This window comes from Staurois parvus, unplaced genomic scaffold (genome assembly GCF_062004578.1).
Source record: "Staurois parvus isolate SC_StPar_1 unplaced genomic scaffold, SC_StPar_1.0 ptg000019l, whole genome shotgun sequence".
Classification (NCBI taxonomy): domain Eukaryota; kingdom Metazoa; phylum Chordata; class Amphibia; order Anura; family Ranidae; genus Staurois; species Staurois parvus.
The window spans coordinates 3,242,470-3,269,785 of NW_028317815.1; the positions used below are offsets into that span (position 1 = coordinate 3,242,470).

At 40.7% G+C, this 27,316-nt stretch overlaps 1 protein-coding gene across 2 annotated transcripts in view; it reads left to right on the top strand.

Annotated features, from left to right (window-relative positions):
- The window catches only part of PLXNB2 (plexin B2), a 280,669-nt gene extending 259,804 nt beyond the window's left edge, over positions 1 to 20,865 (top strand). For both annotated transcript variants that reach the window (XM_089684488.1, XM_089684490.1), the window contains 10 exons: positions 3,618 to 3,774; positions 3,990 to 4,090; positions 7,049 to 7,133; positions 8,899 to 9,053; positions 11,670 to 11,830; positions 15,505 to 15,652; positions 17,568 to 17,632; positions 18,452 to 18,527; positions 19,112 to 19,186; positions 19,822 to 20,865. In XM_089684488.1, the coding sequence (XP_089540614.1) occupies positions 3,618 to 3,774; positions 3,990 to 4,090; positions 7,049 to 7,133; positions 8,899 to 9,053; positions 11,670 to 11,830; positions 15,505 to 15,652; positions 17,568 to 17,632; positions 18,452 to 18,527; positions 19,112 to 19,186; positions 19,822 to 19,926 (1,128 nt within the window). In that variant the 3' untranslated portion in view covers positions 19,927 to 20,865. The remainder of the gene's footprint in view (positions 1 to 3,617; positions 3,775 to 3,989; positions 4,091 to 7,048; positions 7,134 to 8,898; positions 9,054 to 11,669; positions 11,831 to 15,504; positions 15,653 to 17,567; positions 17,633 to 18,451; positions 18,528 to 19,111; positions 19,187 to 19,821) is intronic.
- The last annotated feature ends 6,451 nt before the right edge of the window (positions 20,866 to 27,316 follow it).

The window sequence follows — 27,316 nt, forward strand, 5'->3', positions numbered from 1 at the left end:
TACCCCCTCCATGAACACACATGTATGGTGTGTGAGCATTTAAAGCTCGCCCTCTTTGCCACCACATTTATGTGTTTTTGTTTTTTTTTGTATCCAAACCGCTTTTATTGTCAAAGAAAAATGGGATCAATGCTTACAGGATATATAAAAAAATACAATCACCATATTTTACAGTGTTAACCCATGGATGCACAGATTCGTCGACATTTGAAAACAGCAGTCAATAAACATATATAGTATTGGAATATAGGGAGCCATAACAACAATAACAAACCACAACGTTAAAAACCGTAAACTGGTCACCTGGGGCACAATGTTAGGGATCAGTGTGACTACACAATCATTAAGAGAGGGATGTGTAATGGTGTCTACATAGAAGTAGGGCATCACGCTTGTAATATCCTATCCATTATCAGCTGAGATGGGGCAAGCCCAGGTATATCTAGCCAGCCTTTCCAGACAGTCTGAAATTTCCGATGGGGATTACGATGTTGGTGTGTGGGTTTTTCTCCAAGGCGTAGTGAATTAACATAGTCCGCCCATTGCTTTCTGGTTGGTGGGATAGAAGACAGCCATTGTCTAGCAATTAGTTTCCTGGCCAGATATAGTAGTCTTTGTGTTGTAGTGCTTCCTGATCTAAAGCGCCTAGTAGGCAAGTTAGAGGGTCCTGCGGAATGGTGTATTACAATGCTAAGGAAATTGTCTGTAAAACCTCTTTCCAGTACCTTTTCAATTTTGGGCAACGCCAGATCATATGGATAAAGTCACCCCTGTGTACCTTGCATCTTGGGCAATTAGGAGAGTCTCTCCTGCCCCATTGGTGCAGTTTCACAGGAGTCCTATAAGCACGGTGGAGAATAAATAATTATCATTTCTGGGAGACAGACAGAGAGATCATTGGTACAGACTCCAGGGCAGCATCCAAGATGTCACCAGCAATCTCCCCAATATCTTGGGCCCAGTATGTTGTACTATGCAGATTGGCAGGACCTTGTACAGTAGCCAACAATTCTGAATAAATACGAGAAATCATTCCCTTTTTGTGTGTCGCCTGAGTAACGTCTTTAAGCAGAGTGGATTCTGTCAGTGTGAGGTTAGAGAGCAGAGATTGGGCTTGTAAAGCATGACAAATTTGAAGATACTGGTTTGTGGACAAGGGCAAACTTAGTTTGAAGTTGTGCAAAGGACTTTAATGTTCCCCCAGAATACAGCTGAGCCACAAATTTCCACGCATGTTACATGGGCAGCAAGAGGTATACCAGGTCTCTCTGGTATCTCTGATTTGATGCCATCTCAAGTCATAGCTTGCTTTATTCACAAATACTGTTCATATTTATTTATTTGCTTTGAAAAATGTTATTGCACAGGTGTGCAGATAACACATTTTGCACTCATCACTGTACAGAGTATAATTCCTGATCATACAGAGATCCGGCCTGAGAACAAAAAATATCTAGAAATGTTAAATGAGCTAATATGTTTTAAAAGTACAGTTCTCTTCCAAAGCAGAGCCGAAACAATGACTCCACATTATATACAGTAACTATGTCTATATGCATGGCTGTTGTCCACCTTTCATTAAGCCTTCCTGTTTTAGTTCATCTGTTTGCATTTTTTGTTTTAGCAGTTGCTCTTTTTGTTTCCTCTTAATTTGCTTAGTGTCTTTTAATGTTTCCGGGCCACATATTAGGATACTGATTGTTCACTAGAGATCAAGGCAACCATTTGTATGCCAAGATATTATAATGTTGCAAAGATGATGGATGATTGTCTCAGTACACTAAACTAAAGCTGGACATACACTGTGCAAATTTCTTTCAGTTGACCTTACTTGATTCGACAAAAGTTGACTTTTCATTATGTAGAAGCAGCCTGCTGCAAAATATTTTAGCAAGCAGTAGCTGTATCCAATCAAAAGCAGCTACTGTTCAGGTATTTTTACAACTGGTGGGGTCAGCTGTCCAATACCAAAAAAAAATCAGTGTATGGCCAGCCTAAAGTAGTAGTAAAGACTTCTGGAAAAAAAGATAAAAAAATTGTCCCCCTGCAGGTCTAAGTCATAATGTACTAGTACACACTGCACATTAGTACATTATGACAGACTTACCTGCAAACAGAGCCCTCCAGCATTTAGCTTCCATCTTCTCCTGGTCTTCCATCTTCTCCTGGTCTTCCTTCCAGGTTCCGTATCTTCAGCAGCTTGAATACACATGTGCAGGGGAGTCACATTGTCTCTGCACACAGAGCAGGCCATAAATGGTCTGAGCTGTGCATGTGCACGCTCAGATCACATTACTTCTGGAAGGCAGGGGGCACATTTATAGTAGAAGAGACCTCTAGGATCTCTTCTGTGCTTTGGTTTTTTTTTTTTAACTTGAACTTTACTACCACTTTAACAAGCGCTCTTTTCACCACATGTCGGTAACAACCCATGCAATCCATTCAATCAAAGAAACCAAAACAAATGAGTTGGAATGGAGTGATCTGCACACTCCATTGAGAACTACAAGCTGCCTGCCACTGTGGCAGATAGGACCTGTAGTTTTCACATTCACAGATTCCTGAATGAATGCATGACAAAGGTTGAAGTCCAGGACAGCCACGCTGTTTCCAAACTTTTATAGTGGATCAGGAAGAGGAACCCCCACCCGCTGTCACAAGGAAGAAGAGGGGGTATCATATTAGGGGTGTGCAGGGCAGGTCTAGAGCATGTTACACATTACACCCTAAATATGGTGTCAATTTATCCTTTAATTAAACAAGTTTTCTATGGCTGCAGGTTTACTCTACACAGACGTGTTGGCTAGGAACATTAGGGTACCCATGTTCCTCTTTTGACCAGCAGAATGACAAAGCTAGGAACTTAAACGATACGTTCCCTTTTTTAACATGTTATTGTTCCACCTGTTTTTAGGTTGGAACATGTAACTTGTTTGAGCATCTGCACCCTCTGTCCCCTGATCCACCCTCCCTGTGACAGCAGGTGGGGGAGCTTTTCCCCCCACCTGCTGTCGCAATTCGAAATTAACGCAGTAGCCGCATTCTTCATTCACAATTTCTTGAAGTACCCTTAGCCATTGCGGCTGACATCTTGTAGTTCTCAATAAATTACGAGGGTGCTGATGAGCGTTATGGAAGTTCATGTATTCTTCCTGCCCTCAGGTAACTGCCTGCCCGTATTAGGTATAGGTAGACGGGTATCCTGCAGGTCTGCAGGAGCCTGAGATTGCACCTGTGATATGCTGATTGCGGATGCAATGCTGTTCAGGCTCTGTAGAAAAAAACAATAATAAATGCACTTTTTTTTTTATCGACAAAAAGATGTGCATTTATTATTATATTTTTTTGGTTTTTTTTCTTTTTTTAAAGGTGAACTAATCCTTTTAGCCAAAATTTGCAGCATGTAATTTAAGGTTTATATATGTGCTGTATAAGCATCAGCAACAAAAGGACCATACTTTGAGCTGCTTGGTCCTAATGCAGATTAATAAAATTTGGAATCATATATTGCAGTGTTAGGCTATGCAAATATAAAAAATGTTACGTTTTTTTTTTTTAATTACTATTCATGGAGATGAATGTCAATCACCTAACCTGTCACTACCTCTTTTCTGCAGACTGTTAATGTCATTGTACAGGATGAAGGATTAGAGCCTGTACAAGTTAAAGTATTAAACTGTGACACCATCACACAAGTTAAGGAAAAAATAGTCGAACAGGTTTACAAAAATCTTCCTTACACACAACGGCCAAAGGCAGACAGCTTAGCACTGGGTAAGTGTGTATTGTAGTGATAGTGCATGATATTGGTTCATGTTTTGTGTGTTTGGCTTTACTTTCCTGTCTTTGTGTTCATTTGTTAAAGTATGCATTAATTCAAGGAAAATTTAGCTAGTGCTAATTGGCTTGGGTAACTTAAAGCTAAATATTTGTGTGCAAAATGGCCTCAGAGTGGGGAAAAAACTGACGTGAATAATGTAATTTTTCAGAGTGGAGACCCGGATCAACAGCACAAATACTTTCTGATTTGGATCTAACCTCACAGAAGGAAGGTAGATGGAGGCGGATTAATACATTAATGCATTACAATGTAAGTAAAGTCATATAGTTTAAGGGTATGCCTTAGAAAATTCTCCCTTTTTTATTTCTGATCAAAATCAACAAACTTCCTGTCTGCATTGTAAATTAGCGGCACATGTCAAGTTTTCTGTGTTTATCAACATGCTTTTATAAAGCCAAACTCTGCTTCTTTTTTTTTTTTTTTTGGTAAAGTGGGGAAGAGTTTAAACTTTGTTAGGTTTTTATCTTTGTCTGTGACCCCTTTACTATCCATATGACAGCTATACAGTAAATGCGGGGGAGGGGGTACGCTGGTTTATCGGGATATGTAAAGCACAGATGCAATAAAAACATTGTCTAAAATTCTAAACTTTCCTCATTCTTCTTAAAATGTATTATTGCCTTCATATCTGTTTCATCACTTCCTGATATTTCCTGATATTACAGAAGGTGAGAGGAAATCCTTCCAATATGGATACAGACTATAGTAACAGCCTGACAGAGGTTCTCGCCCTTTACAGTTTTCTAGACAAAATTAAAAAGTTTGGATGAAGTTGAGCTTTAAAGCGTATCTAAACCCAAAAACAAAACGAATATATTGCAGCTTACCAGTCCTTATCAGTGGTGCCTGCATTATTTTTCCTCTTCAAGGGCTGGTTCACATCATAATTTCAGCATTCTGGGCTCTTTTTTTGCATTTTTGACGCATTTTCAATGCACTCCAGTGCATTTTTTTTACACTTTAAAATCTTAGGACAATGGTTTTTTATGTGTGATTTTTAGAAATATCTGTGAATTTATTAAACATAAAAACTGAAATATTACTTTGGCATAAATATTCCGACCTTTTGAAATAACACTTATTTAGCTCAGGTGCCTCCCATTTCAAATGTTTGTTGCTGAGATGTTTCTACATCTTGATTTGAGTCCACCTGTGGTAAATTTAATTGAGCATGATTTGAAAAGGCACACACCTCTCTTATAAAAAGTTGCACAGCCGACAATGCAGACTGTATCAGAAAAAAGCCATGAGGTCAAAAGAATTGCCTGCAAAGCTTAGAGACAGGATTATTGTAAGGCACAGATCTGGGGCAAGCTCCAAAAAAATTCTACTGCTGTGAAGGTTCCCAAGAGCACAGTTGCCTCTATAATTATCAAATGGAAGAAGTTGGCACAACCAGGATTCTTCTAAAAGCTGGTCGCCTGGCCAAACTGAGCAAATAGGGGAGAATAGCATTAGTAAGAGAGGTGACCATTAACTCATTGGTCACTCTGACTGAGCTCCAGAGATTCTGTGTAGAGATAGGACACCCAGATTTATCTTTCTAGCCCTCAGCTCACTCCTATCTTCAAGCATCACTAATTTTCGAACAAACTTATCAGCCCGGATGTCACGCCACTTCCTCAAGCACAATCTGTCTAAAACTGAGCTCATAATTTTTCCTCCCCCCACGTGTCTCTTCCCCTGATTTCTCTGTCAAGATCAATGGCACCACAATCTGCCCTTCAGCGCATGCCAAGGTTCTTGGTGTAATCCTGGACTCTGAACTATCCTTTCAGCCCCATGTCCAATCACCATTGAAATCTTGCTGTGCCTCTTCAACCACTGCAACATCTCCAAAATACGCCCCTTCCTAACAAATGACACCAACATGCTCCTAGTTCACCCCCTGGCCGTCTCTTGCCTCGACTACTGCAACTCTCTTCTCATGGGATTACCTTCACATAGGCTAGCCCCCCTTTAGTCCATCATAAATGCTGCTGCCAGTCTCATACACCTTACCAACCGTTCAGTGTTTGCTACTCCTCTGTCAATCCCTCCACTGACTGCCACTCACCCAACGAATTAAATTCAAAATACTAACAACTTCTTACAAAGCCATCCACAACTTGGCCCCCCCCTACATCATTAATCTAGTCTCTAAATATAAACCTAATCATTCTCTTCGTTCCTCGCAAGACCTCCAACTCTCTATCTCCCTTGTCACCTCCTGCCATGTTCGCCTCCAGGACTTTTTCCAAGCCTCTCCTAACCTGTGGAACTCCCTACCTGTTCTGTCCGACTATCTCCTACTCTGTTTGCTTTTAGATGATCCCTGCCTGAAAACCCTCCTCTTCAGAGAAGCCTATTCTGCCCCCACCTAACTGGAGTTTTATTTTCTCCATCAGCTCATCCCCCACACCTTTTGTATCACTTGACCCTCCTTCCTAGATAGTAAGTGCTAACAAACGGCCCTCTGATTCCTCCTGTATTTAATTGTATTGTAACTATACTGTCTGCCCTCACAGTGTATAGCACTGCACAAATTGTTGGTTTTGAATAAATCCTGTATAATAACGGGACAAAGTACCAGGATGACAACCATCACTGCAGCCCTCCACCGATTTGAGCTTTATGACAGTGGCTAGACCGAAGCCTCTCTTCACTGCAAAATGCATGAAAGCCCACTTGGAGTTTCCAAAAAGCTGTGATGTGTCCATTTTTTTCTTTTTAGGAAATTCAGACATTTTTAAAATTCTGTTTTCACTTTGTCATTATGGGGTACTAAGTGTGGATTGATGGAGTAAAAAAACATGAATTTAAACTGTATCAGGCTGCAACATAACAAAATTGATAAAAGTGAAGAGAGTCTGAATACTTTCTGAATGCATTGTATATAATATTTTGACCAGACGACAAGCTGTGAAATTGTGGATTGCAATGTTTTCTTTGTGACCCTTGCAATAGTCTGTTCCATGTATGCCTTGTTATGGCGGGCTTTTTATGCTAAATAATGTAGACTTCTGTTTTAGGCTATTTCTTCTTTAGTTTCTCTTTAGCTATAGTTTCATCTGTCTCAGAATGAAATTCTGCAAACACTCTGTTAAAAATCACTATCCTGCTGGCACTTTCAGAAAGAGAATATATGTACTAATATATAGTAGGAGGCATAAAGTGCTTCCAGTGGTGTCACCTGTAGTAATATTTCCAATACATGGCTGTTTGCAGGTTAGGGATAACGCCACACTTATTTTATCAAGGATTGGAATTTCCCAGCAACAAGAAGAGAATCATCAAGACCTTCCAGGAGAAAGTAAGAATATTTTGGTTCACATTTAACAGATTTTAAAGGATAAGTTCACCTTTCGTAACATTAAGTGTTACACCCATCTTCAGTGTGTAGCCTGATACCAACAGACCGCCCGCCTGGGCTGCATCATTCATTCACAGTGTTCTGTGAATTAATGATTTAGAACTCCCGATAGCCTTAGCGGCTGTCGTCTTGTAGTTCTACCGTGGCGCTGTGGAGTGCTATGGTAGTTTATTGATTCTTCCTGTCAGTATATCTGCTTGCCTGTACATCCCGTATGGGCAAACAGAAATCCTACAGGTCTGCAGGAGACCTACCTGCATGGCACCAACGATCTGCTGATCACTGCTGCAATGCTTTAGAGATTCCAGAAACAAAAAATAATAAATGCCCATATTTTATTTACCTCCAAAAAAAGTGCATTTATTATTTTTTTGTAAAAAAAAAAAAAAAGGTGAACTTTTTTAAATGGTGATTTGTGTATATTATTGCCTATTCATGATATCCCCCTCTCATCTCCTGATTCCAGTTTTCTGTGGAACCAATATATTTGATTCATATATTCTATATCACAGGGAATTATCCTTACAAATGCTTCTAATATGTCTGCTTCCAAATCTGCTGTAAAAACATGCAGTTGTATTTATAAGTGCTTCATTTTGTAACATTTTTGATTATCAATATGTTTAATTGAAACATATTTGGTGTATATAGGAGTCCTTACCTGTAGATCCAAATGGACTGTGTAGTTGTCATGTCTAGGGTGGTGACCTGAAGATGTTACATATCAACATATTGAATGATTTGCCACAGTGTCTTTACCCCTAAAGAAAACCTGTACTGAGTATGTAGGATGCTTTTGCTGACCTCCTGAGAATGCTAGTTACCTGGCTGTCATGGTGAACCTTTTGGCTTTGCATTTTCGTGAGGTCAGTAATCACAGCCCACATACTTTTCTCAGGTCTTTACGATAATCACAGATATGGCTAAAAGCTGCTTGTTTAATGCAGCCAATTCATTCAGACAGGAACCTAATCTCCTGCCCTCTTTGCTGTCTCAGTACTATGCATGGTAAAGAAATAGTTGAATGTCCATTGCTCTGGGATACTAGAGTAGCCAGTATGAACACATGATCGCTCACTGAAATGACACTGACCATCCCCTTCAGTAGAGAACACATAACCAAATACCCATGAATTTGGTCATGTAACTCTCTGATATGGCATCCCAGAGCAGTGTTTTTTTCCATAGCACTTTGAGTATAAGGCTTCATGTACACGAGCAGCTCCTAAACTAGAGTTTAGGAGCTTTTGGCATTTTTTTTGCCAAATCTCCTAAATTCAACTCCATAAAAGCCTATGCAACCATGTACACATAGGCTTTTAGCAGAGTTTAGGAGCTGCCGCATTTAGGTGAGGTTAAACCTCCCTCTCCTGAACACGAAAGAATCACGTTCAGGATAGGAATGTGCCACCCGCGGGAAAACGCGGCAACCGTGTTTTTGCCACGATTTTGCGTTTTCCGGCAGTCAGGTTAGGCTCGTGTATATGAAGCCTAAAGGCATGAGAGATCATCTTTGCATTCATGGTAAATATAAAACTATAAACTGATTAGAATACAAATATTTCTGATTTTGAGAGTGATTAAGCTTCTTAACAATAGGTAATCAGGAAACCATGTTCATCTTGACTTCCGTAACTTCTCTTTATTTGTCCTGGTTTAGCATGGCACTGGTTTTTTGCTGAACTTGATTTGGTTGATTTATTAGGGCATGCACTGCTAGAAGATGAAAACAAAGTGTGGCATCTTGTACGACCAGCAGATGAAGTAGATGAAGGCAAATCCAAGAGAGGAAGTATGAAGGCAAAAGAGCAAACGAAGGCCATTACAGAAATCTACTTGACAAGGCTTCTCTCTGTTAAGGTAGGCTTGTGGGCATATAATAATATACTGTGTGCACAATTATTAGGCAAGTTGTATGCTTGAGGATTACTTTCATTATTGAATAACTACAGTGCTCTCAGTCAATCTAAAATGTTAATAAACCTCAAACTTGAATATTTAAGAAAGTAAAAGTGGGGTTTTGGCTTTCTTAGGAAAATATCTGTGTGCATAATTATTGGGCAACTATTAATCTGCAGAATTATTATGCAACTAAATGAAAAACAAAAACTTTCCCATCCCATTGTATATTTCCACCTGTTAAAGTGAGAATAATAAACAACTCAAAATTTACAGATAAACATTTGACATTTCAAAAAAAATAAATAAAATCAGTAACCAATATAGCCACCCTTCTTTTCAATAACAGTCATAAGCCTTCCATTCATGGAGTCATAAGCCTTCCATTCATGGAGTCATAAGCCTTCCATTCATGGAGTCTGTCAGTTTTTTGTTCTGTTGTTGATTAGCTTTTTGTGCAGCAGCAACCACAACCTCCCAGACACTATTCAGAGAGGTGTACTGTTTTCCTTCACTGTAAATCTTCTGTTTACAAAGGGCCCACAAGTTGTCAATAGGGTTTAGGCCAGGAGAGGAAGGGGGCCATGTCATGCTTTCATCTTTTAAGGCCTTTATTGGCTAGCCACTCAGTGGAGTACTTCGATGCATGCCATGGAGCATTGTCCTGCATAAATATCATGGTCTTCTTGAAAGATGCAGATTTTTTTTCCTGTACCACTGCTTGAAGAAGATTTCTTCTTAAAACTGGCAGTAGCTTTGGGAGTTGACTTTGAGTCCATCTTTAATCCTAAAAGGTCCAACTAGCTCATCTTTAATAATACCAGCCTATACCAGTACCCCACCTCCTTCTTGCTAGCGTCTGAGTCGAAGTGGAGCTCTGTGCCCATTACTGATTCAGCCACAGGCCCATCCATCTGGTCCGTCAAGAATCACTCTCATCCCATCTGTCCATAAAACCTTTGAAAAATCTGTTTTCAGACATTTCTTGGCTCAGTCTTGACGTTTCAACGTATGTGTCTTGTGCAGTGGTGGTTGGGTTTCAGCCTTCTTGACCTTGGCCATGTCCCTAAGCACTGAACACCTTGTACTTTTAGGCCCTTCCAGGTGAGTTGCAGTTCTGGAATATAACCGCACTGGAGGATAGTGGGTTCCTGGTAGCTTCTTGTTTTATTTTTCTCAAATCGTTGGGGGTTAATTTTTCATCTTTTTTTTTTTTCTCATGCGACTCTATTGGCTATTTGCAACAAAACGTTTGGTGTTAATGTGATCATGCTCCAAAATCTTAGCAATTTCAAGAGTGCTGCATCCCTCTGAAAGACTTAAAAATTTTTGGACATTAACCAGTCAGTTAAATCTCTTTATTGGCCCATTTTGAGGAAAATAAGCTACCTAATAATTATGCACACCTTGATCTAGGGTGGTGTTCTCCTTGGGCCACACCCTCCCTCATTCCACAAATACACATCACCTGATATGCATAAATCCAATAAGCATTCAAGTTTATATGGTTTGGAGTTGGACAATATACATAAAAATTATGATTTGGTCAAAATACTCGCCTAATAATTGTGTACACAGTGTACATACACACGCACACAGTGTGTGTGTATATATATATATATATATATATATATATATATATATATATATATATATACACACACACATACTGTATATAAACATGCACATACACAGCCTTTTTAGAAGTTGGCAGTACTTTGCCTTCACTCTGACTGCCGGGTACTGCACTGTAGGGAGGAAGAGAAAATGGCAGGACACCTCTCCCTTGATTTCACTTTGCATTCACTGACTGAGCTGTCGAAATGCTGATTGGGAGCTGGGTCTCATGTGACATTCGTTCTCTACCAGAATGACATGGCACCCCTGGAAACCTCAAGCGGCACACTAGGGTGCCACGGAACCCTGGTTGAAAATAGCTGCTCTAGATTGGGAAAGGAAGGCTCATAAGCTATCGAGGACTATATTGCTTTATATCAGTGGTTCTCAACCTGTGGGTCACGACCCCTTTGGGGGTCGAACGACCCTTTCACAGGGGTCCCCTAAGACCATCAGAAAACACATATTTCCGATGTGTAAAGAGCAGCTACTGTGTAGAAAGCAGCTGCTGTGTTGAAAGCAGCTACTCTGTTAAAAGCTGCTACTGTGTTGAAAGCAGCAGTATTGGAGGTAAAACGACACTCATGAATTATAATTACTGGGTAAATAATTTTATGGTTGGGGGTCACCACAACATGAGGAACTGTATTAAAGGGTCACGGCATTAGGAAGGTTGAGAACCACTGCTTTATATAGTACTGTAAATCTAACATACAGGAGGGAAAAGCACAGGGATGACCATATCCATTGTCCAGTCACAATTCAGGGTGAATGTTGGGCTGGGCTTTGTTACTTTACTGTGGCGTAGTCTAACGGGAGATCCTGAGCATGATTGTGCTGTCTGATAGTGGTGCCTGCATCACCAGACTATCTGAACAGACTTATTTCCCTGTCCAGCTTAATTCAGTCTGCTGTGCTTTGCTGACTGTTATTTTCTGACTTTCTGCTTGTGTTTTACAGGGTACTCTCCAGCAATTTGTAGATAACTTCTTCCAGAGTGTCCTTAACTCTAATCAAGTGGTACCGCCAGCTGTCAAATATTTCTTTGACTTTTTGGACGAACAAGCTGAGAAGTATGACATTAAAGATGAAGATACTGTTCACATATGGAAAACAAACAGGTTTGTCCATTATCTTAGACCAGCATGGTTGCAGAGTGTTGAACGGAACAGATGTTTTGATTAATCCATTGAACAGAACATATTTATTGATTGATCATTTTGTTTAGAAAACAAGCTTGCTATCCCCATTTAGTGCAGATTCATGTATAAACCCATCTTTGGTTTGGAGATTTTGTGAGAAATGTGGACATCCTAGTTGAGAACCAGCCATATGTTTTATCACCACATACAGGTGAAACTCGAAAAATTTGAATATAGTGCAAAAGTTCATTTATTTCAGTAATGCAACTGAAAAGGTGAAACTAATATATGAGGTAGACTCATTACATGCAAAGCAAGATAGTTCAAGCCGTGATTTGTCATAATTGTGATGATTATGGATTACAGCTCATGAAAACCCCAAATCCACAATCTCAGAAAATTAGAATATTGAGAAAAGGTGCAATATTCTAGGCTCAAAGTGTCCCACTCTAATCAGCTTAAGCCATAGCACCTGCAAAGGGTTCCTGAGCCTTTAAATGGTCTCTCAGTCTGGTTCAGTAGGAATCACAATCATGGGAAAGACTGCTGACCTGACAGTTGTGCAGAAAACCATCATTGACACCCTCCATAAGGAGGGAAAGCCTCAAAAGGTAATTGCATAATACAAAGCCTGCTCGGATTGGCTGAGTCAGAGAGGTGGGCTGATGATGTCACAACCTCAGCCAATCCGAGCAGGCTTTGTATTCATTAGTAGAATACATCACTCGCCGTGATTGGCCCAGTGTATACTGTATGTAGCCGCAGCTATCGTACATACACACATCCAGCGGGCTGATTACAGTAGGGACGTACCGGTACGTTTTGAAACAGCTTGGCTCAGTATACTGTATATACCACAGTGGTATATACTCAGTATACTGTATATACCGCACATCCGGTGGGCTGACAGATTAATCTGTCATAGGGACATTTTGTTTTGAGCCAGCTTGGCTCAGCGCGGTATACTGTATGTACATTACTGCACATCCAGCGGGCTGTATATATACTGTATGTAGCTGAAGCTACCGTATTACCGCACATCCAGCGGTAACCATCTGATTTGGAATTTGATCCATATGATGACTGTCTTACAAATGTATCACAAGATGTCATTCATGAACTTATGATATCAGAGGATGAACATGAGGATTTTGAAGGATTTTAAGTATCAGTAAGTCATAACCATTTCAATAAAAAAATCTGATGTTTTTAAATGGTGTTGCCTCGGAAGGGGGATAGTCTTATACGGCGAGTATAGCCCAAAACCTATGTTTTAACTGGAAAATTAGGGGTATATATATATTTTTTTTTATAGATCAGTTTTAGGGAAACGGACAAATTGGTGGGTTTAGTTCCACTTTAACTGCAATCCTTGGGGAACATTTCACTGTGAACTGCCCAATGTATAACATTAACTGAAGTGCAATGGGTACAATCCACCATGTTTTCTGGCTTTAAAGAAACCTACATTAAGAATATGGGATATACCATTGCTGACTTATCCTTCTGGCTATTCTATTTCTTCAGTGGCTTTAATACTTTCTAATGCATTAACCCTGAACAAGTGTACAGATAACATAAACCTTTTCTGCAATCCTTCCTCAAAACTTAAATGCTACCCCACATTTCCCCAATATATTCAAAATATCCACAATGCAAAGTCCACAATGCAAATAACAAAAGTCCACCACGAGTCCACACTCATATAAAATCTTCAAGCGTTAAGAGTTATCCCATTCCTCACTTCAAATCCAGGAAACCTCAAATAAAATAAACTAAATATAGTGCATTAACTTTTACCAACAATCAAATATTGTGATACCATGCAAAACCAACTTGTGAGTATGTATAATCCGCAATCCAAAATAAGTGCCACCACTCTGGTAGGATTAAAAACTATTACCCTCTTTCATCTCTTATAAGCATTTAAATACTCCAGGGTACAGCAGCTTTCTCCTTCCAGATAACTCAAAGCATTGTTCCCCGATCCTCACAGGGCAAGAAAGAGCAAGATTCAGTGGGATGTATAAGTAATAAAATGAATTTTTTATTGCTGCTTACATCAGAGAAACGAAAGACCATCCTGTTCCAGCATAACCATCAAACCAGCATCAAAGATGGCCGCGCTCCTCCTTCCGGTTTTGCGTCTGACGTCACGACACTGACGCGTTTTGTCACTTCCGACTTTTTCTCAAGGGATCCGGACGTTCAGACGGCGGTTCCTCTTATTTGTGGAACCTAAGGGGTTAATCCTCTGCATTGTGTAAAAATGTGGTTTGATCCTGTCTGGCTCAAATGCAAACTGAGCATACGCAGAGTGTCTCCACACCATATATCCTATCAGGAGATAAGAGGGGGACACTGAAAAAAGGGGAGGATCAGAGAAGACAGGATCAAACCACATTTTTACACAATGCAGAGGATTAACCCCTTAGGTTCCACAGATAAGAGGAGCCGCCGTCTGAACGTCCGGATCCCTTGAGAAAAAGTCGGAAGTGACAAAACGCGTCAGTGTCGTGACGTCAGACGCAAAACCGGAAGGAGGAGCGCGGCCATCTTTGATGCTGGTTTGATGGTTATGCTGGAACAGGATGGTCTTTCGTTTCTCTGATGTAAGCAGCAATAAAAATTTCATTTTATTACTTATACATCCCGCTGAATCTTGCTCTTTCTTGCCCTGTGAGGATCGGGGAACAATGCTTTGAGTTATCTGGAAGGAGAAATCTGCTGTACCCTGGAGTATTTAAATGCTTATAAGAGATGAAAGAGGGTAATAGTTTTTAATCCTACCAGAGTGGTGGCACTTATTTTGGATTGCGGATTATACATACTCACAAGTTGAGCACTTGCTGTGTATTTTATTGAAGTGTTGGCACTTTTTACACAAGTTTGGTTATTTTGTAGTGGATTCACCTCACGAGTGGGTTGTGTAGGTGTATTCACCCTAATTTTATTTACATAATTTTACACATGAGATTCACTAAAAGTAGTAATTTTAAAATAATTATTTTTTTTTTTTCTCTTTCACAAGTGACTTTTGCATGGTATCACAATATTTGATTGTTGGTAAAAGTTAATGCTCTATATTTAGTTTATTTTATTTGAGGTTTCCTGGATTTGAAGTGAGGAATGGGATAACTCTTAACGCTTGAAGATTTTATATGGGTGTGGACTCGTGGTGGACTTTTGTTATTTGCATTGTGGACTTTGCATTGTGGATATTTTGAATATATTGGGGAAATGTGGGGTAGGATTTAAGTTTTGAGGAAGGATTGCAGAAAAGGTTTGTTATTTGCACTTTCAAGGGTGAAAGTTTTACTTTTCTTTTGGGGATTCACAGAGATTTTGATTTTAAAGTGTACAGATAAGTAGTTTTGACTGTTACACGTTTTATAAGTATTAAAGCCAGATAGAGCCAGGTATTTAGCATTCTTAGGCGATCAGCATTGGCAGCTCCCTATGTTTCTTTCAGTACAGTTTTTTTCCCCAGTAAATGCACAAAGAATCCAACTAGTCTATATACATTTCACATTATTGAATGTACATTTTTATTGAATTACTGCAGAGTCTATGTTGAAATGCTTAATGTAATCAGTAACAGCAGATGAGATGTGCTTGTTTGTAGTCTTATTGTTTTTCCTTTCTCCATACAGCTTATCGTTAAGGTTTTGGGTTAACATACTGAAGAACCCTCACTTCATCTTTGATGTACATGTCCACCAAGTAGTAGATGCATCCTTGTCAGTCATTGCACAGACCTTCATGGATGCATGCAGCAGGACAGAGCACAAGCTGAGCAGAGTAAGTGATTGAGCTGTTCAGTTTCATGTCTGCTTTCCTTCCCTCATTTAAGAGCAAGTACGTGCAATGGATATGTCACATATAGGATATGTTTGGAGCTAGACATCTGCCAACATGCATTAAGCCTGTTAGTCCTCAGTGGCAGTATCATGTATTGCATGATATGGATGACAGTCTTATTTTCTGTTATCCTTATGCATACGTTTGCCAATCACCAGTAAAAGGTTAGGCTTTACAGCTTGGTAGAATTCCCCGTAGCTTTTTTCTTTAAATATTTTATAGTGTTACCCTTTTGTTTGATACACTTGTAAAAGTACACATAGTGAAGCACTTGAAAGCCATCTTAATCGAGGAAAATATGTTTCTTCATTCTCTTTATTTACCTGTCCCTGATGGCAATAAACTTTGAGCTGATTTTAACTCTTTGGGAATCCTGTCTTTATTTTGTAAGATTTAGCTGTACATGTATTTTTTAGAGTTCAGTGAAATTTAAATACTCAGTATCTACAAAATGACTTTAATGAAGAAATACCTTAAAATATATTTAAAAAATGGTATATGCAGTGGTCAAGATATTATTTCCTGTAATGAGCAGTAACATTAACCATTATAATGAGGTTACTGTCTTAAAGTACTTGTATCTGAGATTTTCTCAGGATTTAAGAAGGACCGACAACTCTTATTAGGATAAATCTCCCTAGTGGGCCCACAGTCAGCAATAAAATACAGATTGAAGTTCTAATCCTTTATACTTCAGCCAAAACATTTCTTTATACAATTTTGGATAGAGTTCAGAGACAGTTGGATCAGGAGCATTCTCACAGTTTTAAAATTTGTCTGAATATTTGTGAACAGGTCTGACTGATCTGCAGAGTCACAGAGTTCAGGAATCCAGGCAATCATGACTCCTTATTTAAATGTTTCTCCACTGATTAGATAAATATGTATGGATATATTCAGCTGAATATAAAAATGTGCCTAGTTTATGAATCAATCTGCTTATCACTGTCCTTAAAGACTAGCTATAGTCAAAACTTTTTTTTTTTTTTTCTAGGCAGAATAGGGATAGGTTAAACCTGTCAAGATTTGATTTCAGACTTTTGGTGAAGTTTCCCCTAATTTCCTGTGTGGTCAATAGAGCAGGAAGGGAAAATTTGTTCAACAGTCAAGCAACAAACAATTATTATTATACAGGATTTATATAGCGCCAACGGTTTGCTCAGCGCTTTACATTATAGTGGGAGACAATACAGTAACAATACAGTTCAATACAAGAGGGATATGAGGACCCTGCTCCTTGGAGCTTACAATCTAGGAGGGAGGGGCTAGTGGTACAATAGGTAATAACTGTGGGGGATGGAGTGGTTGGAAGAGTAGAGGATTCCACTATTAGCAGAGGGCGGGATAGGCTTCCCTGAAGAGAGAGGTTTTCAGTGATCGTCTAAAAGTAAGTAGAGTAGGCGATAGTCTGATAGATTGGGGTAGGGAGTTCCAGAGGATGAGTGACGCCCTGGAGAAGTCTTGGAGACAAGCATGGGAGGAGGGGATAAGGGAGCTAGAGAGAAGGAGGTCTTGCGAGGAGCGGAGAGTACGGTTTGGGTGATATTTAGAGACAAGATCGGTTATGTAAATTGGGGCAGTGTTGTGGACGGCTTATAGCACTTATTTTAGCAGCATTTGAAAAAGTTGGGTAGTTGTGGGGTTGTTTTTTGGGGGGGTTTTTGTTTGTTTTTTTTCATTGGTATCAGTCTTTTTTTTTTTTCTCTTTGGGTACCTGTTCCTCACTTTCTGACTGCAGTTTGAGGGGAATTTGCAACAGCAAATAAGCAAGACAGAGGTTCCAACCCTTCCCTAGTCTGTATAACTAAATTTAATGTGTGTTCGTATAATTATAGTTTATCTGTTTTCATTTTAGGAGTCACCCAGCAACAAATTACTTTACGCAAAAGAGATCTCCACGTACAAGAAAATGGTGGAAGAGTAAGTTATTGAATAATGTTTGCCTATAGGTATATTCTGGGCTGCGCATCCTGTATTGCTACCCTGATTTTATTTGAAATTATACAGTTCAGTATAAAAACCTGTGGATTGGATTTACTAAAGCTAGAGCTGTTACAACTAATCAATTGTATGATGCCTTGATGAATGTAGCATAAATGGCCAAACACCCCTATGTTTAGTTCCTTGGGCCACTTCTCCACACATTTGGGAGGGCTGATTACGTTTTGCTCTGTTAAAAGGATATGTCCACCTTTGGGAACATATTACACGTTTTTAGGGGAGGAACATGTAATATGTTTCCGCTTCTGCAGTCACTCAGGGATCCCGTGCACCTGTTGTGACAGCAGTACGAGAAGTTCCCTGTACCAGCTGTAATGGCGTGTGGCCATTCAGGACTGTGAATGAATGAACTACAAGTATCAACATCCTTTGAGGCTCTCATCTTGTGGTTCTTAATAAACTACCATGGCGCTGTTGAGCACTGTGGTAGTTCACTGTTTCTTCCTGTCAGTGTGAAACCACCTGCCTGTATGACGTACGGGCAGACAGATTACACTGACGGTTTGAAGGAGTCTGCATGGCACCAGCAATCTGCTCATCGCTGGTGCAATGCTTTCCAGGCTCCTAAAAAAAAAAAAATAGTAAATGCACTTTTTTTTTTTTTTTACCTGCCAAAAAATGTGCATTTATTTATTTTTTTTAGCAGGTAAACTTATCCTTAAGCTTTCAACAGAGATCACCTGGTGTTGCAGAATGTAGTGTTTACATATATTAATAGATTTTTTTTCCTTTTTTCAGCTATTATAAAGGAATCCGTCAGATGGTACAAGTCAGTGACCAGGACATGAACACACACTTAGCAGAAATTTCAAGGGTATGTTCAGTGAAACATAACTAAATAGATTACACATCATTTGCATGAAACATGCAGTTCTGCAAGTTATATTGGATGCAATTACTTTATTATGTTTACGGCCTCTTGCACATTGGAGCCTGAGTCTGTGTATAGTAAATTCCAGAATATTTCCCCCACCCCAAAAGCTTAGGTGCCGCATACAGCGACCCACAGACATGAATGATTGTTTGTGGCTGTACTCAGACATCGGTGCTCAGGTAAAGACAAATAGAGTACACGAGCATTTTCAAAAAAGAAAATGTTCTATTTTCTGCATACTTTCCTACACTTTACTCATATTTAAGTATATGTTTGTGTATACCCATGTACAACTGCACACAGCCACTCAGGTCAGTGGGTGGCTGTATGCAGCAGCTGAGCTTTTTGACCAGAATTTACATTGCACTGGCCCATGTGCAGGAGGTCTTAAGTGGAGCTATTTTAGGAATTTTGTGATCTTGCAATATAATCAAATACATCATGCTGGTTTTTTTTCACAACTTGATTATTGCTTTGTTTTAGTTTGTTGTATGTTAGAAGTAACAGCTTTTTTTAATCTTCAGTCACATACAGAATCACTAAACACGCTCGTATCACTACATCAGCTGTATCAGTATACAAAGAAATATTATGATGAGGTAAGTGACTGTCAAGCAGACCTGATACCTGAGATACATAAATCAGTGTGTGTATTTTATTCAGCTGCACTCTACCCCAAATTTTTGTTTAAGTGAGAGTGGAGAGAGATGGAACTCTGTAAGATTTGTATTGCCATCCACTCCCCAGTGTGTAGGTTTCCCTTCACATCTTGTTCTGGTTGCCTTATGAAGTAGGAAGTGAGGTCAAATGAGACAGGCGTAAGTGATATCTTCATGCCTCACTACTGCATCCTAGGATAGCTGGGTTCTCAAAATCCCACAACAATGCACTCTCCAGCCCATTACAGGGACAAATTCTCACAGATGGATCTCCCTACCAATGGGGCCAATACTTTATTCTGTTGCAGAGAACAGTGAAGGTCTAAAGAGATTGCCAGTAGTCCTGACACATACAAGGATGGGCACACATCTTCCTACCCATTTTCATGGACATAATTGGTAGCAGCTCAGACCCATTTGTGAACTGCAAGATTATATCAGGCCATCACACTTCTGTGTAGCAGTACAGTACCCCAAGTTTGCCACTGTATAGCATGATTCCTCATCAACATCTTATTCACTGAGACTTCCTGTCACTTATTTCACAAAAATGACTCCTCCTTTGTATGTTCTAGATTATAAACGCTCTAGAAGAGGATCCATCAGCACAGCGCATGCAGTTAGCAATCCGGCTACAACAGATCGCAGCCGCCCTAGAAAATAAAGTCACCGACTTATGATTGGGAATATTCAGACAAGCAAAAAAGATGTTGAAAGTTTTTCTTCCTAAGGAATAGAGTGTTATATTTTTAAAATGTCATTTTTGCCTTTTTTAATTAGACCTTTTTTGTCTTGCACAGCATACAGAGGAAAAATGTTTTTAATGTAAATTATGCCTCAAATGAAACCTGTGTTATATGTGGGGGGGGACATTTTTATAGCTCATGTAATTACACAATGCTGTCAACAAGGTTGACGTTTTAAAATTCATTATGCAAACATAACTAAATTTGTAGCGTCATTTCAAGTAAAGCAATATGTGGAATAAGCAATCATTTCACTGCATTAGAATATTGCTTCTCCTAGGTGCCCCCATGCTTTCTTTTTCAGTAACTGGACAAATCCTGTGAACGTCTCATAGACCTTTTCATTGTCCACAAAGTGCCACAAGGGATACTGCAGTGCACTGCATTGCAGCCCAGCTTTTAAAGAGTTCTGAAAAGCTGCCAATGGATGTGAAACTAAAGGAAGCACAAATTAATCCACTTTTTTTTATTGTTGTTCTTAAAATTATTTTATAGAAATATACATTCTAATGTGCCTTACATGTACCAGTTAATGAAAGACTGAAGATACATGATTTTGTTAAAAAAAAAAAAGAATATAGATTTATTTATCACTGATTTTTTTATTTGTTTTTTTTTTTCTTGTGACCAAATGTAATTATTTGTGTGTCAATGAAGTACAAGTTGACATGATTATGTAAAGATTTAATATGTTTATCTTGTATTAAAATGTTACCGAATGTTTCATCTGATTCTGGTAGCATAGTCAAACAAAAGCACCTTTATATTGTATTTGTACATTAGGAATGTATACTGCAATATGTGATCTTAGACCACAGCCAACATCCGATTGTACACATCAGTACTCCAATAAAAGAGTCTCACATCTCATAATCGTAATGGAACATTATACTCTGTGCTTCTGAAATTGGTTGCTCAAACCTAAACCTGCTCCAAACTAAAAAACCTAAAGAAAATGATTACATAGCCCTGGGCAGTATTTGCTGTTCCCAATGCCAATCCATGTAACATGAAGGATCTAAGGCCCCATTTACACTAGGGCGTTCTGCCCACAATTTCAAAATGCTCTGCTGAAGTGATAAATTGTGGAACCACGTGTTCAGGTGCCATTTAGTTTAATGGCATCTGAAAATGCGGTGCAGTTCTGCTAGCATTGTCGTGCAATAATTGCAGCAAACCGCAATGTTCATGAACTGCTTTTGAGTGATGTGCAGTTTACCGCGATTGCAGCGTAATTTATCGTGGCAGAACCACACCACGTTTCCAGGTGCTGTTAAAATGAATGATACCTGAACACGCAGTTCCGCAATTTCTCATTTTAGCAGCGCTTTTTTAAATCGTGGGCAGAATCACAGTGATTCTGCCCCAGATTCAAAACACCCTAGAGTGAATGGGGCTTAAGTCACAGCTGTTAAATATAGAAACTTGAGACCTGGGACAGCTCCAGCCATATATTTTTTTATTTTTCAGGTGCTGTGCTGGTGTTAGGGGTATAAGTGGGGGAGCCAAGTTCTCAACCCTGAAACCTAAGTATTGTTAAAAGCAGGCATGCCATATAAAGATATAATTTGGAAATGGAACAGTAAATATACCGAAGAATAAGCATACCTGGGAACTTTCCATAGTTGGTTACATAGTCTGATTTAAAAAGACATGAGTCCATCTAATTCAACACACAAATAGAAAACCTCCATATACACAATCCTATACCCACAGTTGACCCAGAGGAATAGTACATATTCTGAAGAATAAGCATACCCGGGCACTTTCCATAGTTGGTGAGGCTGGGATTGTGGTGGAGTGAGATGCAAATAAAAAGGGAAACTAGCCGGAAGTGGTATAAGAGTAAGCTACACTGGGGTTGATCTACTAAAGGCAGATAGTCTGCTCTAGATCTCAGGGGAAGCTCTGCTGATTTTATCATCTAACCATGTGCAAGCAAAAATGCTGGGGTTTTTTTTTGTTTTTTTAATTTCCTTGCATGTAATTGGGTATTTTTTGCAACGTGAATCCGTACCTCATTTACTAAGCTCTGGAGCAAGTGCACTTGCAGTGCACAGTATATTTTCCTTTAGTAAATCAACCCCATTGTGTGCTATGTCCAAACACAGTAAATTTTCTTAAAATGAAGGTAAAAAAACCTTGAGCCTTTACAACCATGTATTCTATGCATGAAGGTAAAAAACCTGTGTGCAGCAGCTCCCCCAGCCCCCCTAATAACTAAGCTCCCTCTCAATCCAGTGATGTGCACTGGAGTCTCAGCTATCCCAGGTCTCCCTCTCCTCATTGGCTGAGACAGCAGCTGGAGCTAAAAGAGGGGGTGGGGCTGAGCCGCAGCTCTGTGTGTGAATGGACACACCGAGCAATGGGTGCCCCCATAGCAAGCTGCTTGCTGTGGGGACACCTGACAGGAGGAAGGGGCCAGGAGTACCTTCGGGGGACCCGAGAAGAGGAGGATCAGGGCTGCTCTGTTCAAAACCACTGCAGAGAGCAAGTGAGATGTGTTTGTTATTTAAAAAAAAAAAAAATTAAGCCTTTAGTATCACTTTAATGACCCCTCTTCACACTGCTATATACCCTTTCTAGCAAACTTTGCTTAAAACCAGGGATTTTAGTTCACATACATTGCAATATATGTTTAAGCTGGCCAACTGCGTCACAGTAATCCCTCTCTGGCCAGTCCCTACTTTATTCTGCAAAATACTTGCTTTTAGCATACTACGATTGATATAGTGCCAATATGGGGCAAATAGACACAAGTTGTAGGAGAGCTACAGTCACTGACCTGCACTATGCAATAGAAATAAGATATTTCTTTGCTGAAATCCAAATAGCTTATACATATAACTCATCAGGTGCTAAATAGGGGTGACCCATGTTTACACTGTGGATGAACCATCTGCACCCTGCTATGCACCCTTTGTAGTAAACTTGGCATAAAAAATAATTTTTTTTTTTTATTTCACATACATTGCAATACATGTTTAAGCCGGCCAACTGCGTCAAAGTAATCCCTCTCTGTCCAGTCTCTACGCTACTCTGACAGCTACCTTTTGCTGCCGCTCCCCCTGCCTCCCCCCCAAAAAAAATATCAACACATGGCATACAAATGCAAAACTGTGCCATACTGACTTAACCAGAATTATGTCTGCAGAGACCCATTTTGTACGGTACTGACCAGGGGCGGACTGACAACTCATGGGGCCCCTGGGCAATAGGGGATCATGGGGCCCCTGTGTCCTCGCCCACATCTAAAAAAGCCTATGGGCATCCCATGGGGCACCCTACTGACCTCGGGCAATGCCTGAGTTCTCGAATGGTCAGTCCGCCCCTGCTACTGACTGAAGCAGAAAAATGTTGGCAAAATCAGTACTGGACTTAAAGGTGTTTCAGGAATAAAGCATACATTACATATGAAAACAGATGCAAACTATGTGGTATGTATGCTACAAAAATCTGTCTGCCACTTAAGATACACAAGGATAAAATAATTGCTGCCTCATATGCTCACTTTAGAAGAGAGGTAATACTAGAAGCTCCGCTTATTTGTGGCCTCCCCCCCAACCCCCTCCACTGCCATATTTGGCACCTTTTGAGGGGGAGGGGGGAGCAGATACCTGTTTTTAACAGGTACACGCTTCCACTTCTACCACAGTTTGCCACGCGAAGTGAGCCGGAAGTGTGGCCCTCTTCTCCCAGAAGATTGCCAGACCAATTAGGAGGCGGAGCACTCCTTGCACATGTGCAGTGGACATAATCTTTGCTATGATATGTCCAGTTTTTCACCATCTCCTTAAGCATGCCTGCAGTGTCTGACGATATACTATGGTAAGGTCAACCTATCTACTGTAGTATGTCTACTTTCTGACCATCTGCCCACTGCATTGTGAACACAGGAAGCTTCTCACTTGGTACAGGAACATTCAAAGATCACTTTGCATTTTTTGGATGAATGCAAAGAGTTCTCTGATTAGAAATTGTGGAGAGGCTGAGCTGGAATGTCACGCTCTTCATCTCATCCAATCACATAATGCTTTGCGTTCATTGAGAAAATGTAAAGCATTCTCTGAATGTTGTCTGTGAAGCAGGTCTCGGAAGCGAGTGAAGATCACTGTAGTAGCGGTAGTATGGTACAGTATTTGCATAGTTACATTGGTCCAAGCTGGAGCAATGTTACTATGTATAAAGTATCCATATCTGGAATTCAACTGCTTATTTCTGCCTAGGCGGTGGGAAAAGTGCTTTTCACAGTCTACTCGCCATAAAAGTTAACCCTTGTGCAAGCAATGATTTTTAGGTTTCCTTGTATTCAGCTTTAAAGGCAAAGGGCTCATTCATGTGATCTGTGGAGACCTGCAGTTTACAACACTAGGCAAAAGCAGGTCATCGCTAGTGCACATAGATAACAATTGTTTTCTATGTAGTCCTTTCAAATCATAATGCTGGTTTGATGTCCGGTGCAATACAGTGCAGAAAATGTTTCCGCACTTCATATCACACACTGCATATAGGTGTCAGGCTGGTGTGAACGTAGCCTAAGTCCACCTTTCTATGTTTCATGTTACACCCATTATAACAATGTACCATGAAACACGGTTGGAGTGTGCTGACCCCCTTACTGAATCCAAGGTTCCTTCTAGCTGGAATGCTGGGTAATTTTGAAGTTGGCAGAGCCTGCACAGTTTAGTCATACATTTCCAGGATCTGTGATGGAAAAGGCTACAAGTACCATCTACTACTGAGGCAGAGGGACATACAGATCTCAATAGAGCACAAGTGCAGATGTCACAACACTTGTACTTCATTGATAAGTCCTCCAGTACTCCTCCTACCCTTGTACAGACCCGGGAAGGAGGAATAATCTGCAGGAGTTTGAGCATTGCACCCATGATCCTCTGATTGAAGTTGCAATTATCTGAAGGCTCCAATGTAAATAAAGTGTGCACTTTTCTGATAATCAATAAGGGTGTATTTATTATGTCATCTCATGACCATCATTTCATGAATGTTTACACTTACAGCTGGCGGGCAGTAAAAACGTGGCTGAATTGTGTGTTTACCCCCATTACAAAGGAGTGTGCACATGCCACAGCTGATATCTTATCCCCCTGCCGTGTTTAGCATTATTGCCCACTGCACACAACCCATTCAGGTGAAGGGGACTGCCCTGCAAAAGCCCTGCAGGTGTGTGCAGTTGTGACATGGTAGTGTAGCATTTGACACATTTGATTTAAAACAGGAAGTCAGCAGACAATATATTGTCTTCCTGCCACCTATCAAACACATCTGAAAATTAATACCAGCGTAGATTGCTTTTCAGAGGTGTGGTGATCTACTGCTCGTGTGAATGAGCCATTACAAGAGCAAATGTGCTCTGTACTATGAAAGAGTCACATTTTTTTTATTGGTTTAGGTTGGGAGATGCTTTAGTAACAAAGCTTTCTGAACACAGATAAGGAACTGCTAGTAATGCAAGGGTTAATCCTAAGTAGACACCAGAGATCTACTCCCAATTGAAGGGTATATCATCAGAAATCAGGAAAGGGTTCATGGGCAGCCATGTGAGAGCAGCAGTTACTGCAGCATGTCCGTTACCCAGCAACTGAATCTCTGAGATTGAACCACTTGTTGCCAGTCACCTGGATTGCAGCACACCAATGTGATATCAGTGTGCCCTATGGCATCAGAGGACCTACTTACAGGTCAGCGCCCCTGGCAGTGATCGTACTTACCTAAAGGACTAGGCCCCTGGCAGTGATCTACTTACATACAGGTCAGCACCCCTGGCATTGATTGTACTTCCCTACAGGACTAGGCTCCCGGCAGTAATCTACTTACATAAAGGTCAGCGCCCCTGGCAGTGATCATACTTACCTACAGGACTAGGCCCCTGGCAGTGATCTACTTGCATAAAGGTCAGCGCCTCTGGCAGTGATCTACTTGCATACAGGTCAGCGCCTCTGGCAGTGATTGTACTTACCTAAAGGACTAGGCCCCTGACAGTGATCTACTTACATACAGGTCAGCACCCCTGGCATTGATTGTACTTACAGGACTAGGCTCCTGGCAGTGATCTACTTACATACAGGTCAGCGTCTCTGGCAGTGATTGTACTTACCTACAGGACTAGGCCCCTGGCAGTGATCTGCTTACATACAGGTCAGCGCCTCTGGCAGTGATTGTACTTACCTACAGGACTAGGCTCCCAGCAGTAATCTACTTACATAAAGGTCAGCGCCCCTGGCAGTGATCATACTTACCTAAAGGACTAGGCCCCTGGCAGTGATCTACTTACATACAGGTCAGCACCCCTGGCATTGATTGTACTTACAGGACTAGGCTCCTGGCAGTAATCTACTTACATAAAGGGCAGCACCCCTTGCAGTGATCGTACTTACCTAAAGGACTAGGCCCCTGGCAGTGATCTACTTACATACAGGTCAGCACCCCTGGCAGTGATTGTACTTACCTACAAGACTAGGCTCCTGGCAGTAATCTACTTACATAAAGGTCAGCGCCCCTGGCAGTGATCATACTTACCTACAGGACTAGGCCCCTGGCAGTGATCTACTTACATACAGGTCAGTGCCTCTGGCAGTGATCGTACCTACCTACAGGACTAGGCCCCTGGCAGTGATCATACCTACCTACAGGACTAGGCCCCTGGCAGTGATCATACCTACCTACAGGTCAGCGCCCCTGGCATTGATCGTACCTACCTACAGGTCAGCGCCCCTGTCAGTGATCGTACCTACAGGAAGGGCCCCTGACAGTGATCTTACTTATCTACAGTACTAGGCCCCTGGCAGGGATCTACTTACATACAGGTCAGTGCTCCTGGTAGTGATCGTACCTACCTACAGGTCAGGGCCCCTGGCAGTGATCGTACCTACCTACAGGATGGGCCCCTGGCAGTGATCTACCTACCTACAGGACAGGAACCCTGGCAGTGATCGTACCTACTTACAGGACTTGGCCCCTAGCAGTGATTGTACCTACCTACAGGACAGGACCTGTGGCACTGATTGTACCTACTTCTAGGACAGGACCCGTGGCATTGGTCGTACCTACGTGCAGGACAGGACCCCTGACAGCGATTGTACCTACCTACGAGACTGGGTCCCTGACATTGATCATGCTATAAATAAGTCTGCTGTTATGAGGGGGGAGGGCAGGGAACTCGTTTTAACTGCTGACATTTGTGGCACATGGCTGGCTCCCATGTTCTGTCTGCTTGGGGCCCAGTGTAGTGACTGGTGAGAAAGCAGGGTAGGTTCCTTGGTTCCCTAAGCTGGAGAAAGATGACTGGGACATGACATCTGCA